This window comes from Lagopus leucura, unplaced genomic scaffold (assembly GCF_019238085.1).
Source record: "Lagopus leucura isolate 7727_CA_CO unplaced genomic scaffold, USGS_WTPT01 Super-Scaffold_1, whole genome shotgun sequence".
NCBI classification, from domain to species: domain Eukaryota; kingdom Metazoa; phylum Chordata; class Aves; order Galliformes; family Phasianidae; genus Lagopus; species Lagopus leucura.
In genome coordinates, this window is record NW_024962250.1 from 33487193 (window position 1) to 33507912 (window position 20720).

The 20720-nt window shown below is 46.4% G+C and overlaps 1 protein-coding gene across 7 annotated transcripts in view; it reads left to right on the forward strand.

The window, feature by feature from the left end:
• The window catches only part of TRMT61A (tRNA methyltransferase 61A), a 77058-nt gene that overhangs the window by 49760 nt on the left and 6578 nt on the right, over nt 1-20720 (forward strand). Inside the window, exon 7 of one of the 7 annotated variants that reach the window (XM_042866747.1) lies at nt 13363-13525. The exons of 1 other annotated variant lie outside the window; for it this stretch is intronic. In XM_042866747.1, coding sequence (XP_042722681.1) covers nt 13363-13450 — 88 coding nt within the window. In that variant the 3' untranslated portion in view covers nt 13451-13525. Of the gene's footprint in view, nt 1-4638; nt 4661-9322; nt 9745-11088; nt 13532-20720 lie in introns of those variants that run through there. 5 more of the 7 variants (XM_042866780.1, XM_042866765.1, XM_042866796.1 and 2 more) reach the window with 5 other exon arrangements.

Below are 20720 nucleotides of genomic sequence, written 5' to 3' on the forward strand. Positions count from 1 at the left end.
GACAGCAGCCTGCTGGCAGGGGTGATGGTGGGAGAGAATCACATTCCCTGTGACAACTGTCCTGACAGCTGTAAAATTGGATATGTCCACAGAGGTTAACATGAGCAGGTGGAGGAGGGATGGGCAAGGCATCTGAGCCAGCTTTTGCTGATACATTTCTGTATGAGAAGCAGAAAATGTATGCAGAGAGTTATAGCCTGGGGGGTTCCTTTGAGTCATTCCTGGCCAGCTTGATGTGCTGGGAGGACACATCCATGTCCTCCCCAGAGCTGCTGTGGATGCCACGTTCCATGCTCCTGGTCACATCTCAGGGCCTCCTCTTGCACAGAAGCACCAGCTGGGTAACGAGGGGCAGGATTTGCCAACAGCACCATGTGAAGCAAAGCATTTTCCGTTGGCAATTCTGTTCCTTATGCTCAGGCTGCCCTTTTATTTCCAAGGGAAAGAAGAATATTTACTTCCTGGGGAAATGTGATTATCTGATCTTACATCACCGAGCAGGGGAGGCTGATAATTACTCCCTGAACAGAGATGCTCTTTGCAGAGATGCTCTACGCTGATTTATTTTCTCGGTGCCGGAGGCATCGGAGTTTTTCAGTGATATCAGCGCTGGCAACATGTTTATCCCGGAGCTTTTTGGGCTCTGCGTTCATAACTCACAGGTATCAAACCTTCCTGGTGGCTTCCTGACATTTCCAGCCAGCACAGAATCTACCCAGCTTAAAAAATGAGCCCAGCTGCAAACACTTTCGTAACGGTGACAGTAAAGTGCTACTATTAAACAGCCAGAAGTGCCATTTGTTCTAACCTGGTCCCTTGCTTCGGTCTTCAGGGTATTTCAGAGCGATCCCTTTCCATCATGTCACTTAGGCAGCAAAGGGGAATCTTTTATGAGCTGAGAAAGGGCTGCGGTGGCAGCTGATGTGATTTATGCTTAATAAAGGCCCTTTAGCACCAGGAAGGAGAGGCCCTGCCAAATCTCAGGCGTTTCACAAGCCACTGCTATTGTCCCTGGGTCAGGAGCGCTTTTTAGGTTCCATCTCCATCCCTGTGAACAAAAGGACAGCTGTATGCTTGGCTGGCTCCGGACGTGGCTCTTTGTGTGCGATTAGTGCCCCGCACACATCATTCATAGCTCTTGAATAAAGATGACCTCTCACAGGACAGAATGGGGGGAAAAAGGCCTCTCTATTCAGCAGCGCTCAGATTAGCATAAAGACAACCAAAGCGTTGCTTGGAAGTCACAGGAAGAGATGGATAAATAAATAAGCAAACTACAGGTTTCCTGTAAATGCTCTATGTTCAAGAGTTGGATCTGGAAACTAAAACACACGTGATGCTCATGACCTCCAATACATGTGCTCCTCGCAGCCGAGCCACCCATGTGCAGCTGGGAGCACCATGTCACGCGAGCTGCAGCCCAAAGGAGGGAGAAGTGAAGCATGCAGCATGTCAGAAGGGAACTGATTTTCATCACCTGAATTCCTGAGCTCCTCTCTCAGCGCAGTGCTGTGGGGGCTCTCGCTGCATCCATGCTGGCTGTGGATTTGCTTTTATGTCTGGGTCCTGTGTGCACGCCGGCAGGTCAGGCAGCAAGCTATGTGGGCAGACAATGACATACCGAATTTTTTCACATGCTGGGTTTCTTGGCTGATGAAAGGCAGTTCGGCAGCTTATCACTATGTATGCTGCTGCAATTAGGCGCCTGGGGAGCAAAGTGAAGGCAGCCCTCCTCCTCAGCCCCCTCGCCCTCATCCCTCCCCCATGCCATAGGAACAGCCCATCTCCCACCACCCACCTCACCAGCACAATTGCAACCCTTATTTTCAGCACAGAGCTCCACCAAATGTGCTCTGTCTGAGCTGTCAGGGGCATAGCAGTGTGCACCGGGGTGTCCTCCAGACCCAGCTTTCACATCACATTAGTTTTCAGCTGGAGTCCCGCTGTGACAACAGTAATGGCCCTTACGAACATGAGTTTCTCTCCTGGAAGGCTTAGCAACGGCAGAGTTATCTTGGGAAGAAAATTAGCTAAAGGCAGCAGACATGGAATGAGATGAGTTTTAAAATTAAATTACAAACCCATATTCAATGTAGTGTTGCTGCCTTCTTTGGTTTTATCAGTGCTCACAGTACCTGCTGTTTTTCTGCCCGTCTCAGCTCCTGAAGCCTCCTGAGACTGTGTTCTGGAGAACTGAAGGCTCCTTGGAGACACTTGGAGACATAAGAGTGGCCTTACAGTATGTAAAGGGGGCAATAGGAAGGACAGGAACAGACTCTTTAGAAGGGTCTGTTGTGACAGGAAAGGAGGAAATGGTTTCCAACTAAAAGAGGGGAGATTTAGACTGGATATAAGGAAGAGGTTTTTCAGAATAAGGGTAATAAGACACTGGCACAGGTTGCCCAGAGGGGTGGTGGATGCCCCATCCCTGGAGACAGCTAAGGTCAGGCTAGACAGGGCTCTGAGCACCTGATGGAGCTGTGAGTGTCCCTTTCACTGAAAAGGAAGATGGTCTTTAAGGATCTCTTTCAACTCAAACAATTCTATGATTCTATGATGCTGTGATTCATGAAGAAAGCCGAGAGGCCTGATGTCTTGTCCCAGTGGTGTGGCTTGTCACTGGTAATTGGACGTGACCGTGTACATGGATGTGTGCCCACTGGTAAGAACATGCTGTGTTGAACACTTCTGACAGTGTGTGACCATGGAATGCTGCCTGAGTAAAGACATTTGTGTTGTGCATTAGTCCTTGGGCTTCAAGTGACAGAAAAGGAGCCATTGGAAAGTTATTTCCAGGAGAGCCAGTAGCATGTTCCTCCCACTCTTGCATTTATCTGGCCCCCTTTGCTGTACCTCACAGACATCTTCTTTGTTTCCATTTGTTTCTGATGGGAAAAGAAGAACACACTGAGTTTAATGGAGGGGGCTACATTTAACATTTCCCACTGGTGTTTCACATGTGATAACTAACTGCATAGTTAATAGCCCACTTGGAGGTGCAGCAGATCAATAAATGAGTCCATAAGGGACTGAAATATAATAAAAGTCCATGAATGGGGCTGTAAGAAAGCTCAAGGAGCTCTCTAAAATGAGAAGCAGTAAAATTGAATGAAGAGACTTCTAAGAAGAACAGTTAGTGTGAAAGGATCATCAAAAGTGTTTGTTAAGAATGTTGTTAATAGAGGGGAACTCCTGCCATCCACAGAGGTACTCTGCCTCTCTGCTTCATTATGGAAATGCTTCCCTCAGGCTCCATCTGTCTAGTTTGCTGCGGCAGATGATGCTGACCCAAAGGGAATTCATTACCACACTTCTCCAGTGGCAAGCAAAGCCTGGCTGCAAATCTGACAGCACTGCCTGATGAGTGCTGCTTGGAGAGGTCATGACAGAAGAGGTTGCAGACAGGACTCCACCGTCAAAAGGGCCCTCATAGGACAGTTTCTGCCTCCTTCTCATGCAGCTGAGCATCCTGGCAGACAGCAGGAGCTTTGGGAGGGTACTAGATTGCTCATGCATGGTTTTTGCTGGAAGCATGCTCCAACAGGACAGGAATCCCAGCACATGCTTGGATCACTGTTCTGGGTGCAGGCTGGAGGTGAGAGCTGTGTGCAAGGGAGATGTCTCCACTGGAGAAGTCAGGCAAAATGCTGCAGATCTCAAATAAAGGAATATATGTATGTAATATGTAATATGTAATATATATATATATGTATATATATATATAAATAAAATTCATGTAATCATAGAATTGAGTTGGGAGAGAACCCCCCTGCAATGAATAGAGACACCTACAGCTCCATCAGGTGCCCAGAGTCCTATCCGTCCTGACCTTGTTTGTCTCCAAGGAATGTCTGCAAGGAGGTTTAGGCCCAACCTATGGGTAAAGCCAGGGTCTGCCTGAACATCAGGTTGCGTGGTACCTCTTAAGTACACAAGTGAGATAGATAAAATGAATCATCTCATGTCTCCTATGTGTCATAAACCCAGAAGAATAGAGGCAGCGGGGAGCTGCACGTGAAGCTTAGACTTTATGAGGGAGGATTAGCACAGTGCCATGGGTTATTTGGCAAGCCCCATCTCAGGTTTGGCTGAGTTGGGTCAGGCAAGCAGTTAAAATCCATTTCTTGCCAGAAGACTCAGCTACATAAAAACTGTCAGTAATGTTGCACACCCAGATGAGTCAGACTCGGAGCATCTTAAACCTTATTCCACAATAGAAACGCGATCCTCATCAAGGCCCTCACAACTGTTACAGGAGTGTTTATGAGGGTACATCATGCTGCAGGTTATCCTGGGTACCCAGCAGCCCACCTTGGCACCAGCCCTCAGCTCTTCAGCTGGGATAACTGGGCCTGAGGAAAGGGGATGCTCAACATTTCAACCTAATCAAAGCACTCTGAGCTACAGGAAGTCTGGGAATGCCTGAACACAGGTTTTTTCCAGCTTGCTGTCCTTCAGCATTGCCAAACCTGACCTTCAGCCCTTAAGGAGGTTTGTCAGTACTTGGGTCCCTGGCCAAGGTCCTCCTTGCGCCTTGGCTGCACTGCAGCAGGCACACTCCCTCCGCAGGAGCAATTTTCACATATTTGTGAAGCTGACTTGCTGGACTTGTGATTTTTTCCATCTTTATTAAACCAGGGAGTGACTTTCCACTGCTCTCGAGAAGAAAGTGGCAGGAGATATGGTCTTTAGGTGCACACACAGCCACACATGGTTGGAAGGAACACAACTGCACACAAGGTAATGGGGCACATGGATGGGCAGTTGTGTAGCGATGGAGATTTCAAGCACTGACTGTGGATTATAAACCTCAAGGCAGCAGGAAGCCCGTGGCTCATTGCCCATCTCCTGCTGGTGCCATGTAGGCACTCTTCACTTGAATTTCTAACCTACTTTGTACTTAAAAAGCTTCACCTGTATGTGGGCTGCAGGCTTTGGTTCACAGCACAAGAAGCTACAAAAACTCCAGCATAGGTTTGAAGGCTCTCCCAGCTGCCTCTGTGGTGCTCACAGACCATCCTGAAGATCTGAAGCTTCTGGATGGAGGGTTTAGGACTGGGTGCTGCACAACTTGTTCCTCTGCCTCCAGCTCAGCAGGAATGGTCTGCAGAGTACCTCAGAAGCCAGCAGGGAGGAGGCTGTCCTTTAAGGGAAAGGAAAAAACACAATGTGTTTTTTCATGCAGTTAAAAAATCAACGGATCCCAATTGCTGCTGTAGTAGGGTGAATTCCCACCATGTTTACAAACATTCACAAGCATAGCATGGTAAAACAAATGCCACCAGTCCTCAGGCAAAATGCATCATTCTGTATTTATTATTTTCCCTCACACACAAATATTTGTGCAGCCTTTGTCTTTGCAAACTGCTGAGGGAAGGCAGTGGGACAGCCTCTCCAACAGCACATCCCAAGAGTGCATCCCACCCATGTGGGTCACTGCAGTGCCCGGAGCACTGTGTGAGCACAGAGATAACCAAAGTGGTCAGGCTGGGACCAGCCTGGTACCCAGAGCGGCAAGATGGCCCCTAAAATGTAATTGTGTACAGGTTACTGTGCTTCTGATGGCTATGTTTGTTCCAGATAAAGCCCAAAGGGTCTTCTTGCAAAGAAACAATAAGTTAGAGTTTATAACTTCTCTCTTTGCCTTGATAGATATAGATAACGCCTGCTTATCCTGCCCACAATGTGCCAACCAATTCTGTGGTGTGGGAGCACCCCTTCCAGCAAGGCAGCCTGTCAGGAGCCACCAGCTGCATGCAGAGCAGATAAACACAGTAGTGGCTTCCTGCCAGCCGAGGCATTAGTAAGGGGTTTAGGCCATAGGCAAATGGCATAGGAATATAAATGCTCTTACAGCTCAAAGGAATCTGCTGCATTAGCTCTGCCACCAGCCCCTGTGTTAGGGAGCTCCTTTCTCCCAGGCGCTCGCCAGGGTAGGATTCACATGAGGATGTGGCTGCACAGAGCTTTGGGCATCCTCAGGCAGCTCCACCCGAGGAGGATCAGTTCATGGGGTTACCGGAGCTGGCCCAGGCCAGGGTGCAGTGACTCAGGAGCTCCCTCTCTTCCCAGTGTTTGCACAGACAGAAGCGCTCAGCGCTCCCCTTGGCATGTTGCTTACAGGCCGGATGCTCGCAGCACACAGCCATTCATCCGAGGAGTGCTGCCAATGCATGCACTGAGCCACATGCAGCAATGAGGGGGCTGGTGTCTGGCCCTCAGCAGACCTGACAAAGCAACAGGAACACATGGCACGTGGAGCTCTGATTTACTTCCCCTTGCAGGAGGTGCACGTGTTGGTGATCAAGGGCACAGCACTCTGAGCTCAATGCACAGCCTTTTCAATCCAAGCCCCTGGGACTAATAAAACATTTGACCTAGTCCCTGCAGGGCCTGCCAGGGACCCACAGCCCTGGATGGGGATTCCTTGCTGTAGGGGTTGGGTCATGTTGGTCAGACACATTGGTTTTTATTTCCTATCCGCAGTGAGCTGTGTCAAACTCCCAGCCCATCTGCTGGCTCTCTGGCAGCCCGGAGCGCCGTGTGCCCAGGTCAGATGGCCAATGGCTTCACTCACGCAGAGGCGCAGCTCTGAGCTGTGCCCTCAGCTGCTGGCTCTGCCTCCCCATCTCCCATGTCACCAGCCTGTGCCACAAGCCAGCCCTGCTTATGGCTTCAGGCCATGAAAAGCATCCCCTGTGCAAACAAACCTGAGCATCATTCGCAGGGAGCCTCCACCACGGAAGGATACTGAAATCACAGAACCTGGGCCTGCTTTGTGGCCCTTCCCCAGCTGCAGCCCCAAGAGAGGCGCCCCGCTCGCTTCAGCCGAATAAAGGAGCGAGAACAACCGGCCCTGATTAAAAGCATTTTTCTAAAGCGCTCTCCGCATGCAAAGATTTGGTTCAAGGAGCATTAAAATCACTGCTGTCAGCTCAGAAACAAGGGGCTGAGGCAAATCTGGGCCGCTGGCATTGTGTGAGGGTTGCCATGGCAATCTCCCAGAAAGGCTGCTTAATAGGCTTTCTTCCCAGGAAACCCAAAACTGCCGCTTGCACTCTGCGGAGCAGCACGGAATATTTTCATGAATAGCATCTCTGTGGAACATTCTGTGGGCTGTTTAGGGCCTCCCTTCAGTCATGGGGTGGCAAATAAGGGGTTGGAAGATCACCTAGCGGTGGCTGGGGACACACAGGGGGACAGGAGGGCTTCCTGCCGCAGACCCTGCCCAAGAACACAGTGTGAGCTGCCTACAAACATGTCCTTTGCGCACGAGGAGATGCTTTAGGAAAGAGAGAGGTTGTCCCCAGTCCTGTGACTCTGCACATCCTACCCTCAAGTGCAGCTGAACGAAACGTGCTGCCCTCTCCCTGCTCTTCCCTGCAGCATTTACCGTTGTGAAATAATAATGACATCAGCTGAAATATTCATGGCCGTTAGCTGATGGCGCTCGGCTTTTCTGAAGTGGGAGAATACTGGTGACTTAGGGCTTACCTGAAAAAAAAACACCCAACAATGTCAGTGTTGTGGATTAAGGAAACATTTTATCTTAATGAAAAGAAAAAAGAGACACAGGATTAAAGTATGAGACAAAGGGAAGATACCTCTCAGTTCTGGCAGAGCTTCATTTCGTGGTGTCTGGAAACACATCAATCCCCCAGCCTTCTGTTCCTCCGTGCCACCTGTAAGCTGCTAACATTACAAGAACTTGTTTACTTTCTTGGATACTACATGATTTAATTATTTTGATGCTCTTGAGTGCATGTTAGCAACAGAGTTTGTAATCTACCTTAAAGGACTGACTGTCAGATATGTGCTTGTGAGTGTTATCAAGAAAAGCAGAAGTCTCCCCACAGTCTGGCATGTGGCAGGGATGATTCTCCTTTCTCTTGAGCAGTAGTACTTTATGCTTTGGAGCAAAAAGACATGAGTTTCTCTCTGCTGAAGCCAGGAAATTCCACTTTATCTCAGTGTGTAGCTCAGAGCTCACCCACAAGACTTAAAAGGTCATGAGTGAGGCTTAATCTACTGTACTTTTTGCTGTAGCTCTGTTTTGTGTTTCATCTGCAGTCCTAGTGCTGCTGCCTCTTGGTGCAGTGATAATTAGAGCTCGCTTTAATATAACCTGTGTGCATTATAAAAGACAGCTGTGCAGCTGGGAGAAAAAAATAAAACCAGAATTAAGTTACATCTAACGATGAGAAACCGTACAAAAATGACTTCAGATGAGTCAGTATAGGAAACAATGGATGCGGATCTGAAAGCTTCTCTCCCCACCGAGCTCACTGCCGTCTGGCAGCGTTCTGCCATTTCCCTGTGTTACGTAAAGAGATTGCTGCCCTCACTGCATTAGGAGGAGAAGCTGAGCTACTAATTTTTAGTTTCAAAGCCAGGCTCATTATGAAATTGAAATTAGAAGAGTGTGAAGACCTTTGCATCTGTGGTGTTTTCTGTAGGCTGTTCTCAGGGAAGTTTCAAAGACCAATGTCAAAAAGGGAAAAAATGGCCAGCATGCCTTTTGATTTGCCCAGCTAATGCAGACAAGACCGGTGTAGGAAACCTCAGAGAAGCTACAGCAGCCCTTCCTATGTCATTAGTGGACTGTGGGGTGACTCCTCTGTAAAGAATTCATCAAACCATCATTTGGAATGGCTGAGAAGAATGGAAATATGGTATGTGGAAATGAGCAAACACCCGAGGTCCCACAGCAAACCCATGAAGATGCCTTCCATTTCAGTGCTGAATGTTTTCTTAAGTAGGTTATGTAACTTAACTAGGTTATGCAATGCTCCAAGTCCAGAAGTTGGACTGTTCTTTAATATTTGAGGTAATAGAAAGAAGGAACGGAGGCAGAGACACAGCTGCTTTGTTGCACCGTGGTGTGCAGTGGGAAAACTCATCCTGGCTGCCTACTTCAGCTCCTGGTACCTGGCTACAGCACAGCACCATTACTTTATCTTTCAGGCCCTTGGGGTAGTTAATACCCCAAAGGCATCAGCTGCCTAATTCTCAGAAGCTACAAAGCACCCATCATGTTAGTGAGGTGTTGTTCTTTGCTGCCACAAATGGAGAAAAGACTGCAGAGATGATAGAAACTATAGGAACTCTAGACCCACAGAGACCTCAGACAGGTACCTAAATTGAAAGCTGCAGTGAATCCAATCTAAAAAATGCAATTTACATGTGATTAGAATTCACTTGTCTAAAATGCAGTTGTTACAGCACTATTTTTGGCAGGCTTGGGCTCCAACAAACTCTTTCCTTCACACTGTCAGAATTACTCATTTGCATTTCCCATTTTCTCATCTTTGTTTCCCTCCAGCCCTGAATGTCAGAGGATCAGAGGATTATCTGTGTTACCCGGCCATGTGGGTGCCTGAGCACTACAACCTGAGCCTCTAAGAGATCTTGTATTTGGACAGAAACATGACTGTATTATCTGAATAACCGGGGCTTCCCCATATTCACAAAACCTATTCTTACAGCAGACACGAGAACTTAATCCACTCCTTTTTACTCCCTGAAGATTCAACCAAAGTTTATATAGCGCTGGCTTGGCTGAATGCATTCATAAATTGCCACAAAACCTCCTTTGAAATGGCAGCGAATGCAGTCGGCTGATTACAAAGGATGAGCTCATGCTTTTCCCTGTAACAAGCGCCGCATTGTTAAGGGCTTCAGGGACAGGAGTGGTGAATGGAAGGAATACACGGAGCATCAGAGTCAGGGGATGCAGGGAGGGAACAGGGGCTGAGAGCACTGGGGGTGGCTTCAGTGGTCAGTTGGTTGAAATGGTTAAAAACATGTGCTGGAGAGAAGGCAAAGTTTTATGCTAAAGCCTTTCAGCTGCCTTCTCTTCTGCAGTTGAGTAGTGCTTACCACCGCACTGAAAAGCCTGGTCTCTCTCCCACTGATGCCAGTAAGGAAATTCTGGCTGCAGGAAGCAGAACAGCGATTTTACAGTCTGCAGTGCTGCTCTGCAGTGCTAACCACAAAGCCTTTCGTTTCACCCTTCAATTACCCTAACTGCAATTCTTCCTGGAGAAGCAATAACGTGCAGCCAACACGCTAATAATGTTGGTTGTTACTGGAGTAGAAGGCACTGTAATGCAAAAAAGAAAAAACAAATTAGTAATAATAAGAAAATAAATCAAGGGGACTAACAGGAAAGGTTCTTTAAATATTATATTTTGTCTGGAAGTATAATCCTAAAAAAAGGGTCTCAGGTGAAATCCTTCCCAAGTGAAACCTCATGCGGAACAATGGAGGAGACTGCAAATACAGTTAAATGGCTGAAAAGGTTAAGAAGGGGTTTATGTGAAAAACCTGGAGTCCATTAAATCGGGTTCCTATTCTGAGATCTGCTTGGTGGTGGGAGATGAAAACAAAGACAGAAACAAATTCAGAACAGGTGCCAAGGCATGCCAGTTTGCTACAGAGAACAACTAGTGGAATTAGTCTTCTTCGGCAAAGATATAAAGCCAAGTGATGAATATGATGAAAAATGACAAAAACATGGAGTTGCAGTGCTTCTGTTCCTAGAACTCTTGTGTTTTGAAGCAATGCAACAAATATAGCTGGATGATTAATTTTGCAGAAAGAAACAAAGGGTGTAAACCTGAAATGAATCACAGCTCGTGGCGTTTATGTCATATCATCGAATTGAAGGAATTTCCTCCCTCCCAGGAACATTCTGAATGACATCTCAGCCAAACAGCATGCTCAGAGTGCCACCTCATGGCTAAGCCTTGCTTTTTGCTCACCCAGTTGCCTTCAAAATGTAGTAGCAATGACCTCATCAATGTTTTCCTGAGGAAAAAAAAACCCAAAAATCCTGCTTAAATTACGGGTGCTTATTTGCTCAAAAAGGAATCCCTTTGGTGCTGTACTCCTACCAGCTATTGCCACTTTGATCAAGTAGACTGGCCTACACTGGATCTTCCTTTCAGAGGGAATGTTTGAGAGATATCCTGAGGTGCTCAGGGGGACAGGGAGCGCCCCAAGATGGGAGAACACCATGGCATTGGAGTCTCCCTGGGGTGCTGAGATTTTAGCATAAACCCTCGGTATGCATTTGCCTTCGTACAGGTGCAGTGAGTCGGGGCAGTCAGGCACTTGCTGACCAGTGCTGGAACCCCTGCTCCTTGAACTGTGGCCTGATCCTGGAGGGCAGTGAGGCCCTGGCAGTGCTGCCCAGAGAGCTGTGGGTGCTGGATGGGGCCCTGGGCAGCCTGAGCTGGTGGGGGGCAATCAGCTCATGGTACAAGGTCTGAACTAGGTGGGCTTCAAGGTCCCTTCTAAGCTAAGCCATTCTATGACTGTGACTCTATGATTCTGTGATCTGAGAGGTAACAGGAACACTGGAACCATACGGCTGGGAGAAAGTTTTGGAATTGCTTCATCTGGATTGTGGCCAGAACAGAAAGTTTTCTGACTAAAACCAAGTATCTCAAGGTCCTATAAACAAAAGTCCTAAGCAAAGAGCTGCTGTAGGGACTGCAGTGGGCTGTGGTCCTTTGCTCTTTCCATGAGCTGGAACATCTCTCAGGACAAGCTTTTCATTCAAGATCAATGTTGAAGAAGAAGAGACCATTTTGGGATGGATCCCATTGTCTGCTGAGAGCTGGCGAATTGGCAGCTGAGTCATTCTTTGAGGTGAAGGTCCTTGTACACGTGGCTGAGTTTGGAAACCTCTCCTTGAAATACCCTGAATGAATGTTATGGGTGAACCTTGCCATTCTCAAACTTTCAATTAAGGCAGGACTGGGATGTCAGCCACTTCTTCAGGACATTCCCAGCCCAAAGGGTTGGGTCATTCCGTTTGATGCTGTTTTCATATAGAAGGGCTTCGTTTTGCCCTCTGTGTTGGTATCACCAGTACCTGCTAAGACACCACACAGACAGTGGTTTGCCTCTTCAGCTAGAGCAGAATATTGCAATCCTACCAATATTTGCTGCAGAGGCTGTTCAAGCTGCTCAAGTATAAAATATGAGTGGCTGAAATATTGGTTTTTGAACCTGTATATCTCTGGTTCTCAAGAGAAACTGTGGACAGTGCTCATGTACATCAAGCCATGGTTTTATCTTTCCTGAGAGGCATCAAGAAAGAAGCTGACAATGTTTTTCATAGCTATATTTAGTCTTTAAAACAGTGTCCCTCATTCCTCTACTAGGGCACAAAGCTGACAAGAAACCAATATCAAGTACAATCTCACTTTCTTTAAGGATCCTCAGGGTAAAACACAGATCTCTTTAGAATCTCATGTTCTTTAAAGAAAAATAGAAGAACCAGCATTATTACAAATAAGCCATACAAATAAGGAAGAGAAATATCCGTGCTGATATACATAAGAATAAAATTATTTCACAGTAAAACTGCTGGGACACTGGAGCAGAGACACAGAAAGAGGTGAGCTCGCCATTCTTGGAGATACTGAAAACTCAACTGGAAAATGCCCTGAGAAAATCAACCTAATTTCAAGACCAGTCTTTGTTTGATCAGGAGCTTGGACCGGATGGCCTCCAGGGGTCCCTTCTAACAGAAATTACTCTTTGGCTCTATGATGCAGACAAGGGCTTGTGCCTTTCTTGGGTGGGATAATGTCACCATACTCTGCCTGGCAGACAGTTGATTTAGTATTGCTTCTCTCTCTGTGGGAAGGTTGCACCCACCTGGAGCTGACAAGACGCTGATTCACCCAGCAGCCAGGTCACACCACATCCAGCAGGATCGCCCTGAGAAGCTCCCTAGCTGAAGCTGACCAACACGAGTGTGTGTCATCCTGCATCTCCATGAACTCCCAGAGAACAATACCTCTAAACAAACACAGTATTTCAAATACAGCTGACAAAACAAAGCCTGGCAGCTGAATAGCACACCCTTCCCTACTGAAAACCCCCATTAAAAGCTGGCAATTTTCTTACTCATCACACTAGCTTGCCCACAAAACCTTTCTCTGACCTGTACTTCAGAGCAGATCCTCTTTTCATTGGCCCAGTACAAAGCTTCATTAATAGCAGCTGCCCGTTCAGGAGGCTGGGCGAAGCTGTAGCTCATTCTGAGCTTCTCTGGACCTTTCTTCTGCCTAAATGGCATCTTGTTCCTATTGCTTTCCTAATGACCATTTGAGCTGAAAAAATATATGAATTTCCCTCTTCAGGTTTTTTTCTACAAGTGAATGTTACATTTTTCAAAGCTGTTCGCATTTTTTTTTGTGCATCCAAGGGACAGAAGTCCTACAAGTACAATTAAGGTTGCATAAAGGATCTCTGCTGCATGTTTTGATCATTTTTTATTAGAAAATTCCTGACTCAAAGTCTTTTTCTGCACAGTTTTCACTTTAAATTTGCCTGCTTTTACAGCCCTGCGATGAAGCTGCTGTGCACTGTAAAAAGACTTGTGTCCTTTCACATCTACAAACCTGGAAGTGAGACAAAGGACATTCAGTGATTGGATGAGAGGTAATGTCCTTAAGGAGCACCAGGAGAGGTTCAGGTTGGATATCAGGAAACATTCCTTCTCTGAAAGAGTGGGGATGCAGTGGCACAGCTGCCCAGGGAGGTGGGGGAGTCACCATCCCTGGAGGTGTTCAAGAACCATAGAGATGTGGCACTGAGGGACGTGATCAGTGGGCACCTTAATGATTCTGTGATTCTATGAAAAGCAGAGAGACCGATGCAGTGCCTTTGTGAGACTTCTGCATAGCACAAGCTGGAGTCTCTGCCACCAACTCACGCAGCAAAGGGAATTAGTTTTCCCTTATTATGTGAATGTGCATCTGCTGGGACTCAAGCTCATAACATCCTGCATCATGAAGAGCTTCCAGCAGTGAAAATGGATGCACTGTGTGCCACACTCAGAGCTTAATTACATGGCTACTAAGCAGACCAACTTCCTCAGGTAGGAAAACTCTTCAGGATGCATTTGGACACATCGGCCTCTGGTGATGTGTCATAGTATCGCTGTCGCCATGCTCCCTCATCGAGGTTACTGAAACTTTCAGCAATATACCCATGCTTCCAGACACCTGGTGACCAGCACGGCTGCCAGCTGACACCCAGCGCTTCTTCAAACACCCTGTGGCTTTGGCAGGGCCCTGGAGGCAAAGGCAGGAGGAGGCGAGCCTGTTGCGGTGTGTCAGGTATGCTGGAGGCACTCTGGGTCAGACTCACTGAGCTCATGAGCTGACATGAAAGCAGCTCAGAAAGCAAAGCTGCCAGGCAGAATGCTGTATGACTGACGTCACTCAGCCATCAACACTTGCAAGAGGTCACAGGGCCCTCTGCAAGCCACAGCCTGCAACCCCTCACCTGGCACATGGCAGGGGGAGGCACACAGTTGGAGCCATCAATTACCTTTTTGTTCCTTGCACAGTGTCATTGCTCAGAGCACCTGGAGCAAAAAGACAGGAGGCTGCAGAGAGCACGCACGGAACCAGCAGTTACGCATCAGACCCTGAGAGCCTGCTTTTAGCAATTTGATACCAACACAGGGAACCAATGCCGTGTGGATGCCGTACGTCCTGCATGGTGAGCCACGTCTGTCCCTATTTTTATCACTCTGCTCTGGCCCAGATGCAGCAAACACAACAGCCTGGGACTGCTTTGCTTGTTCTTAGAGTTCTTAGAGCAATATTCATGCAAAAGCACCCGCACCTCACCCACCTCCCAGCTTGTAACCAGCATCTGCTGAGAAGATGGGCAGCTTTCCAGGCTCCTGCAGTACAGCAGGGATGTGGTGGGGGAGCAGGGACAGTCCTGTGAATATTCCAACTGAAGTGCCATGGTTGGCAGAGATAACGCTGCCTGAGTTCATAGGAGATAAAGCAGTTAGGAATTAATTAATGCGGAGACAAAACACTCTTTGAGGACCTTTGGAGAAACAGTGAGGAAGTTATGTATTGAGGAACAAGAAAACACAGGGGTTTTGCAAGGGGATTTTGCAAGGAGAGGCTGCAGAGGAGGCACTGGTGCCATGTGCCCTAGGACAGGCACTCTGCCATGTTTCTCACACAACACAGACCCTGCACAGCTCACAGTGAGCAGGATTGCTTAGGTTGGACATCAGGAAAAAGACTGGCCCAGAGAGCAATGGGCATGGAACAGGCTGCCCAGGGCACTGGGCACGGCCATGAGCTGTCAGAGTTCAAGGAGCATTTGGACACCGCTCTCAGACATAGGGTTTGGATTTGGAGTCAGGATAGAGTTGATTATCCTTGTGGGTCCCTTCAAATCAGGATATCCTATGATTCTCTGAATCTATGATAAACATGGGTGTGCTGATGGGGGGGAATACTTTGCAGGACAAAGCTGGCATGAGGACAAGTAGCACTATATTGTCAACAATGTTAGGCAGGAAACTGAGATGCATCTAGAAAGGAACAGTGAGAGCCCTTCAAGACAAAACTTGCTGTGTGTTTGTGCAGGGGATTTGCAGGAAGTGCTCAGCAGCTCACACTCTTCCAAGAGAAATACTGCCCAGTGTCCACCCCAGTCCCACAGGGCACAAACTGCAGTGGTTCTGGGGCTGTTTGCTGGTGATAGAGTGGCAGAGAAGCTGGCTGCATGCCCTGGGTGTGCCTTGGGTGTTTCCAGGGCGTACTGAACAGCTGGAGAGTGCGGAGTCACATTCGTGTTCTGCACCCACTGCAAAATGAGGTGGAAAAAGAGCCTTGGGAGCACTGCAGGAAGGCAAAACCCTGCATCAGCAACCTGCACTTCCCCAGAGCACATCCAGCAGAAGTGCTGGATGACATTTTTAGCTGAGACTTCCTATCCTTAGTGCATACGTTTGCACGTAAATGGCTTTGCTGGCTGAAGTAACAGACTTCTCATTTCTGCAGCCAGAAACAGCTTAGAAAAAAAAAAAATGGGTAAGCAGTAGTCTTGTGATAATTTCTGAAATGAGTGTTTGTGAAAGGGTTCTAAAAATTGCCTGAAGTACCAGCAGTTGTATTGAGTTGTTTTTAAGAAGTCTACTCAGAAATATGCAGGCACATTCTTCTACTTCCAGTTTCATTTCTGCAAAATCACCCTCCTTTTTTAGCCAGGCAGTAAATGAGCCCAGCTGTTGTGTCCTGTCCAAAGGGCTTAGCAGGCACTGCACAGGCTCACATCAGGAATTCAGCAGCAGCCAGGCTGTGCCGCACAGAGTGAGGAATCATAGAATCATTAAGGCTGGAAAACATCTCTAAGATCACCCAGTCCAACCCCAACTCACTCCACCATGCCCTCTGACCACTTTCTTCAGTACCACATCTCCACTTTTCTTGAATATCTCCAGGGACAGTGACTCTGCCACCTCCCTGGGCAGTCTGTACCACTGCATCACACTCTTGCTAAGAAGAAATTTTCTGTAATATCCAAACTGAACATTCTCCAGCATAACTTAAGGCCATTACCTCTCATTCTATTGCTGTTACCTGGGAGAAGAGATCAACCTCCCCCTCCCACCCCCACTATGACCAAGATGTTGCAGAGAGGAGGGGCTGCAGGTTTGGCAAGGTGGCATCCTTTTGAAGATCCAGCAAAAGCATCACAAGACAAGAGCCAGAGCATAGTTCTCTAACTAAATTACTGACCTGAACAAGCTCCCTTCAAGCTTGCAGACAGTAATCCCTCTGACTTCCATCTCTAAAAGCAGTACTACCAAAATCCATTAAACTACCTTCTCTTTTCACCTGCTTTCTCACATTTATCTTGTGAACAGGTGAAGTCCGTGAAGAAGTAACATCCCTGCTGCTTTCAATTACGAAAGTGAAGGGTCAGGTTGGCTATAAAAGCTTTCCTGAAAGCTGAGGGGCTGCGATTCTAATCTTGTGTTCTATGACAATGCAGCAATCACTGGGCACTGCAGCTTATTTTGGGAAGTGTGTTCTGGTTATATATATAGAAAACAGCAGAGTAGGTGATGTCTGATTCCTTTCAAGGCTCTTGTGTGACTTAGAGGACCAGCTATCAGACTGGGCTCAACTGCAGGGAAAAGTCAATAGAATCTATGAAAAAAAAAAGAGAAGAAATGGAATTCCTCACTATCTACAAGGCAGCAATTGCGTATGGAGGAGACAGAGCTTGAGGGTGCAGTGTATGGAAAGAGAAACCTGAGGCTATCCCTTCCCCTGCCTTCCCAAAAGAAACCTGCTTCCATCCCACTGCAGAAACACCACAGTGAGGGGAACACATGGATCTGTGCTTCAGAGCAGAAACATCCTGGTGATGTGGAGTCACTGCAGGCATCAAATCAGAAAGGAAATCAAGGAGCAGCACAGGGCACTGCCAGGTGTTGCCAGAGGTGACTTTTCCACCCATGTGGATGAGGAGAGATGAGATGATCTCCAGCAATCTGCTGCTTTGAAGGAAAGCGCAGTTCTACATGCAGACAAAATGCTTCCAGTACTCAGCTGCTAAACCATAGCTGGAAAGATCCCAGTGCCTACTGCAAGGAAACAAAATGTTTAACCCCTTGGCATGAGGAGGAGAGTAGCTGTTGTGCTGCTTTCTCTGTGAGCTGCACAGAGGGCTGGGGTTGCCTTGAGCTCGTGCACTAGCTGATTTCTCCAGGTGGGCTGTGGCCTTACGTCCCCATGGGTCTCTGGTGTCACCAGGCAAACTCCTCACTGTGCTGGGTGTTGGACCAAAGCTGAAGTATCACTGCTGACTCAGAAACCAGCAATGCAAGGGGCAGATGTAATAAGAAGGTCTTCCTGAGCCTATAGTAATGATGACCACCCACATCTACCTCACTTAGAAATATTATCACTTTCCAAGCTAGAGAATAAAGCAGAAATAGGGTACATAGAAGAAGTTTCACCTTAAAGCAAGACTGACAATCACTAATGTAGGTGATTGCATGTCTACCTTAATCCAAACTGTGGAAAAAAGTGTTCATTGCTGAGGACCCACAAAAGCCTATAAGGTTCCAAAGAATGCTCTTTATTACAAGAAAAACTGGCATGCCAGAAGGCACTCCTATTTTAAGCAGCTGAACTTGTAAAACTGAGGAAGGGTGTGGGAATCAGAAGGCTCAGCAAGATAAAAAGAACCAAGATTTCCTTAGGTTTTCATCGAATATGGAGATATTTTTAAGTGCCTGTCAGTGGTCTTTGACAAAATGCTTGGGGACTCTATGAATATCTGTCTTCCTTTGGAGGATTCAGATCGAGGAGCTAAAATATGCCTCCTCTTTCAGAAGCGAGCTCCCCTCCATTTGCCAAGGCCAGTAGTTCTGGAAGTCAAATAAGTTTCCATACAAGTAATTTCTGCCCAATAAACTATCTAAAGAGCACAGGACCACTCAGGAATTGGAAAAGATCTGGGCCTTACAGGTTTCAAAGGGACCACATAAGCTACTGGCACTCCAGATTGCTTGTACAACCAGCAACCTCCATTCATGTGGTGGGACAGAGGCATGGCTAAAGCTGCAGTCGTCTTCTAAGTGGGTTTGCTGATACTGGAACAGTCTTGGCCAGCAAACTGTGGACAGTGGCAACTAACCACACAAGTGGAGGCAGAAGCCAGCAGCGTGGATCTTGTGCTTATGTGTGAGACCAGACAGGTCCAGGCTCATGCAGAATCATGCACCAAACATGAATCGACTGTGTGATGTTCTTGCAAGAAAGGTATTCTTGGCTGCATTTATAGGAACATATTAGCTAAAGCATGAGAGGTAATTATACCATGCTACTAATTGCTGATGACTCCTCAGCTGTGCTCCTGTGTCGATGAATAGTTGTCCAAGGAACAGGCCCATGATGAGTATCTACAGGAAAGCCACATAAGCAGGAGAAATGTGATGCTATTCTGTGATGGAAAACTAGAGGTGTTTGGTTGCTTAATCTATAAGAGGAAATGCCAAAAAATGGGAAATGGGGAAACGGCTATTTTCTGTGCATAATAAGGGACGACTTACATCTATTTTATTACTTCATTAATTCTTATCACTCTTCGGACTGAAACTATAGGAACATCTTTATCTTCTTTTCGGCCATACCATATCGATAGCACAGATATATATTAATAGAAATACTCCAGAATGTTCTCAGTGAGGCAGTGCCAAAACTGAAAGCAATTCTGCAGTGATGACGCAAAATTCCATGTAAAGATCTGAGCCGATTCAGCGAGCTTGGATCGGTTGGGCTCAGTAGTAAAAATACTATAATTGCTAGTCTTCAGTCATACAGCATCATCCTATATAACATCATCCCATAGCCGGCTAGTGAGAATGCACTTGCATCACAAACTGGTGAATGTTCTGGTGTGTGATTGTCATGAAACATACCTGACCTTGGAAACTGCACAGTCACTGTATGTCCAGACCTGTTCCATGACACCAGGCCCTTCAGTGAAGCTGACTTTGCTGAATAGTCCTCTGAATTTCTATAAATGCAGCCTTATGACATGAGATCAAGAACAGATTTTCCATGATTTATACTTCTGCTGACTCTATCCCTGATTAATTTATATTACCAACTTCTTAATGATGCTCTAACTGCTTAACAAAACCTGTCTAAAGCATTTTCATTTTTGGTCCTCTCTCTTATAATTACTGGACTCACTGACCCAAGCCCTGATTCCATCCCATTGGCTGAATTCCCAGCTTTACCTTATCACCAGACCCGTCTGGCAATCATGACTCTTGGCTGGATTTGGGCATGATCACCAGACCTGCCCTGCTGTCATGTCAGATCTCAAGTTCCATCCCATTCTCCTTCTTGTACCTCTGATTTCCATCAGCTGAGCATACCAGTATTTTTAAGTTGTTGTTAACTAGTCTTCGACTCCCATGTTTTCCTGTCTGTTATGTCTTCCTAATATCTCTTTCTGTATCATGTATGAACCTCAAAAAGTCCTCTTATGTATCTTGTATCTTCAAGTTTCTCCACAATTACCAGAGACTTCATCTCATTGATCCATGACACAGGAGTTCATGTGGAATGCATGTCTATTTTGGGGTCTCCAATCCTAACCAATTGAGTACATCTGATCTTTTTTGGAGACCACGATTAATAAGTCCATCCTGAACCCAAGCTGAATTCAGCCATCAGTGAAGTTGTGAAAACACTGTGCATAAAAGGATTAGTAGCTTGGGAATCAACTTGTGCCTAGGAAGAACAAGATGAACTGGAAACAAAACTGAGGATGCTTGACACAAAACTGAATTAAAGGGTTATGACAAAAGAAGGAGACACAATATGTCAGTAGCACAACGGCTTTGTAGAAATGAGATGATAAATTGGCTTGTGCTTTGGAAACAGGAGTGCTGAGAAATGTTTCAAAACACTGAATTGAAATGAGGCTGTTCTGATGCTTTCCGAAGCTTTTGATAATCTTTTTTTGAAGAATATTTGCCCTCATTGCTGTAAACTTATTCAAACTTTGCAAGGAGACATCTTACAACTCATGTATTACAGACTCCCAAGGATCACCAGCATACTTCTTAGAAGCTCCTGAAAGGTAACTGTTGTCAGTAGATTTTAATTTGCCATATCTATTTTTTGAGTTTATAATTTGAAGAAGGTTGGAAACCACAAAGCATACATGATATGCGTGTTCCTTTGGGAATTTATGTTCAATAAGATGTTTTGTAGACAATTTAGGATTCCTAATAAATCAGATTTGAAAGCACATATATATATATACATACATTCTGTCAACGTAAATGGTCTCTCTACATTAAGGTCATACTTCATAAGCAGGTTTCTGTTTTAAAGGATGATTTCAAG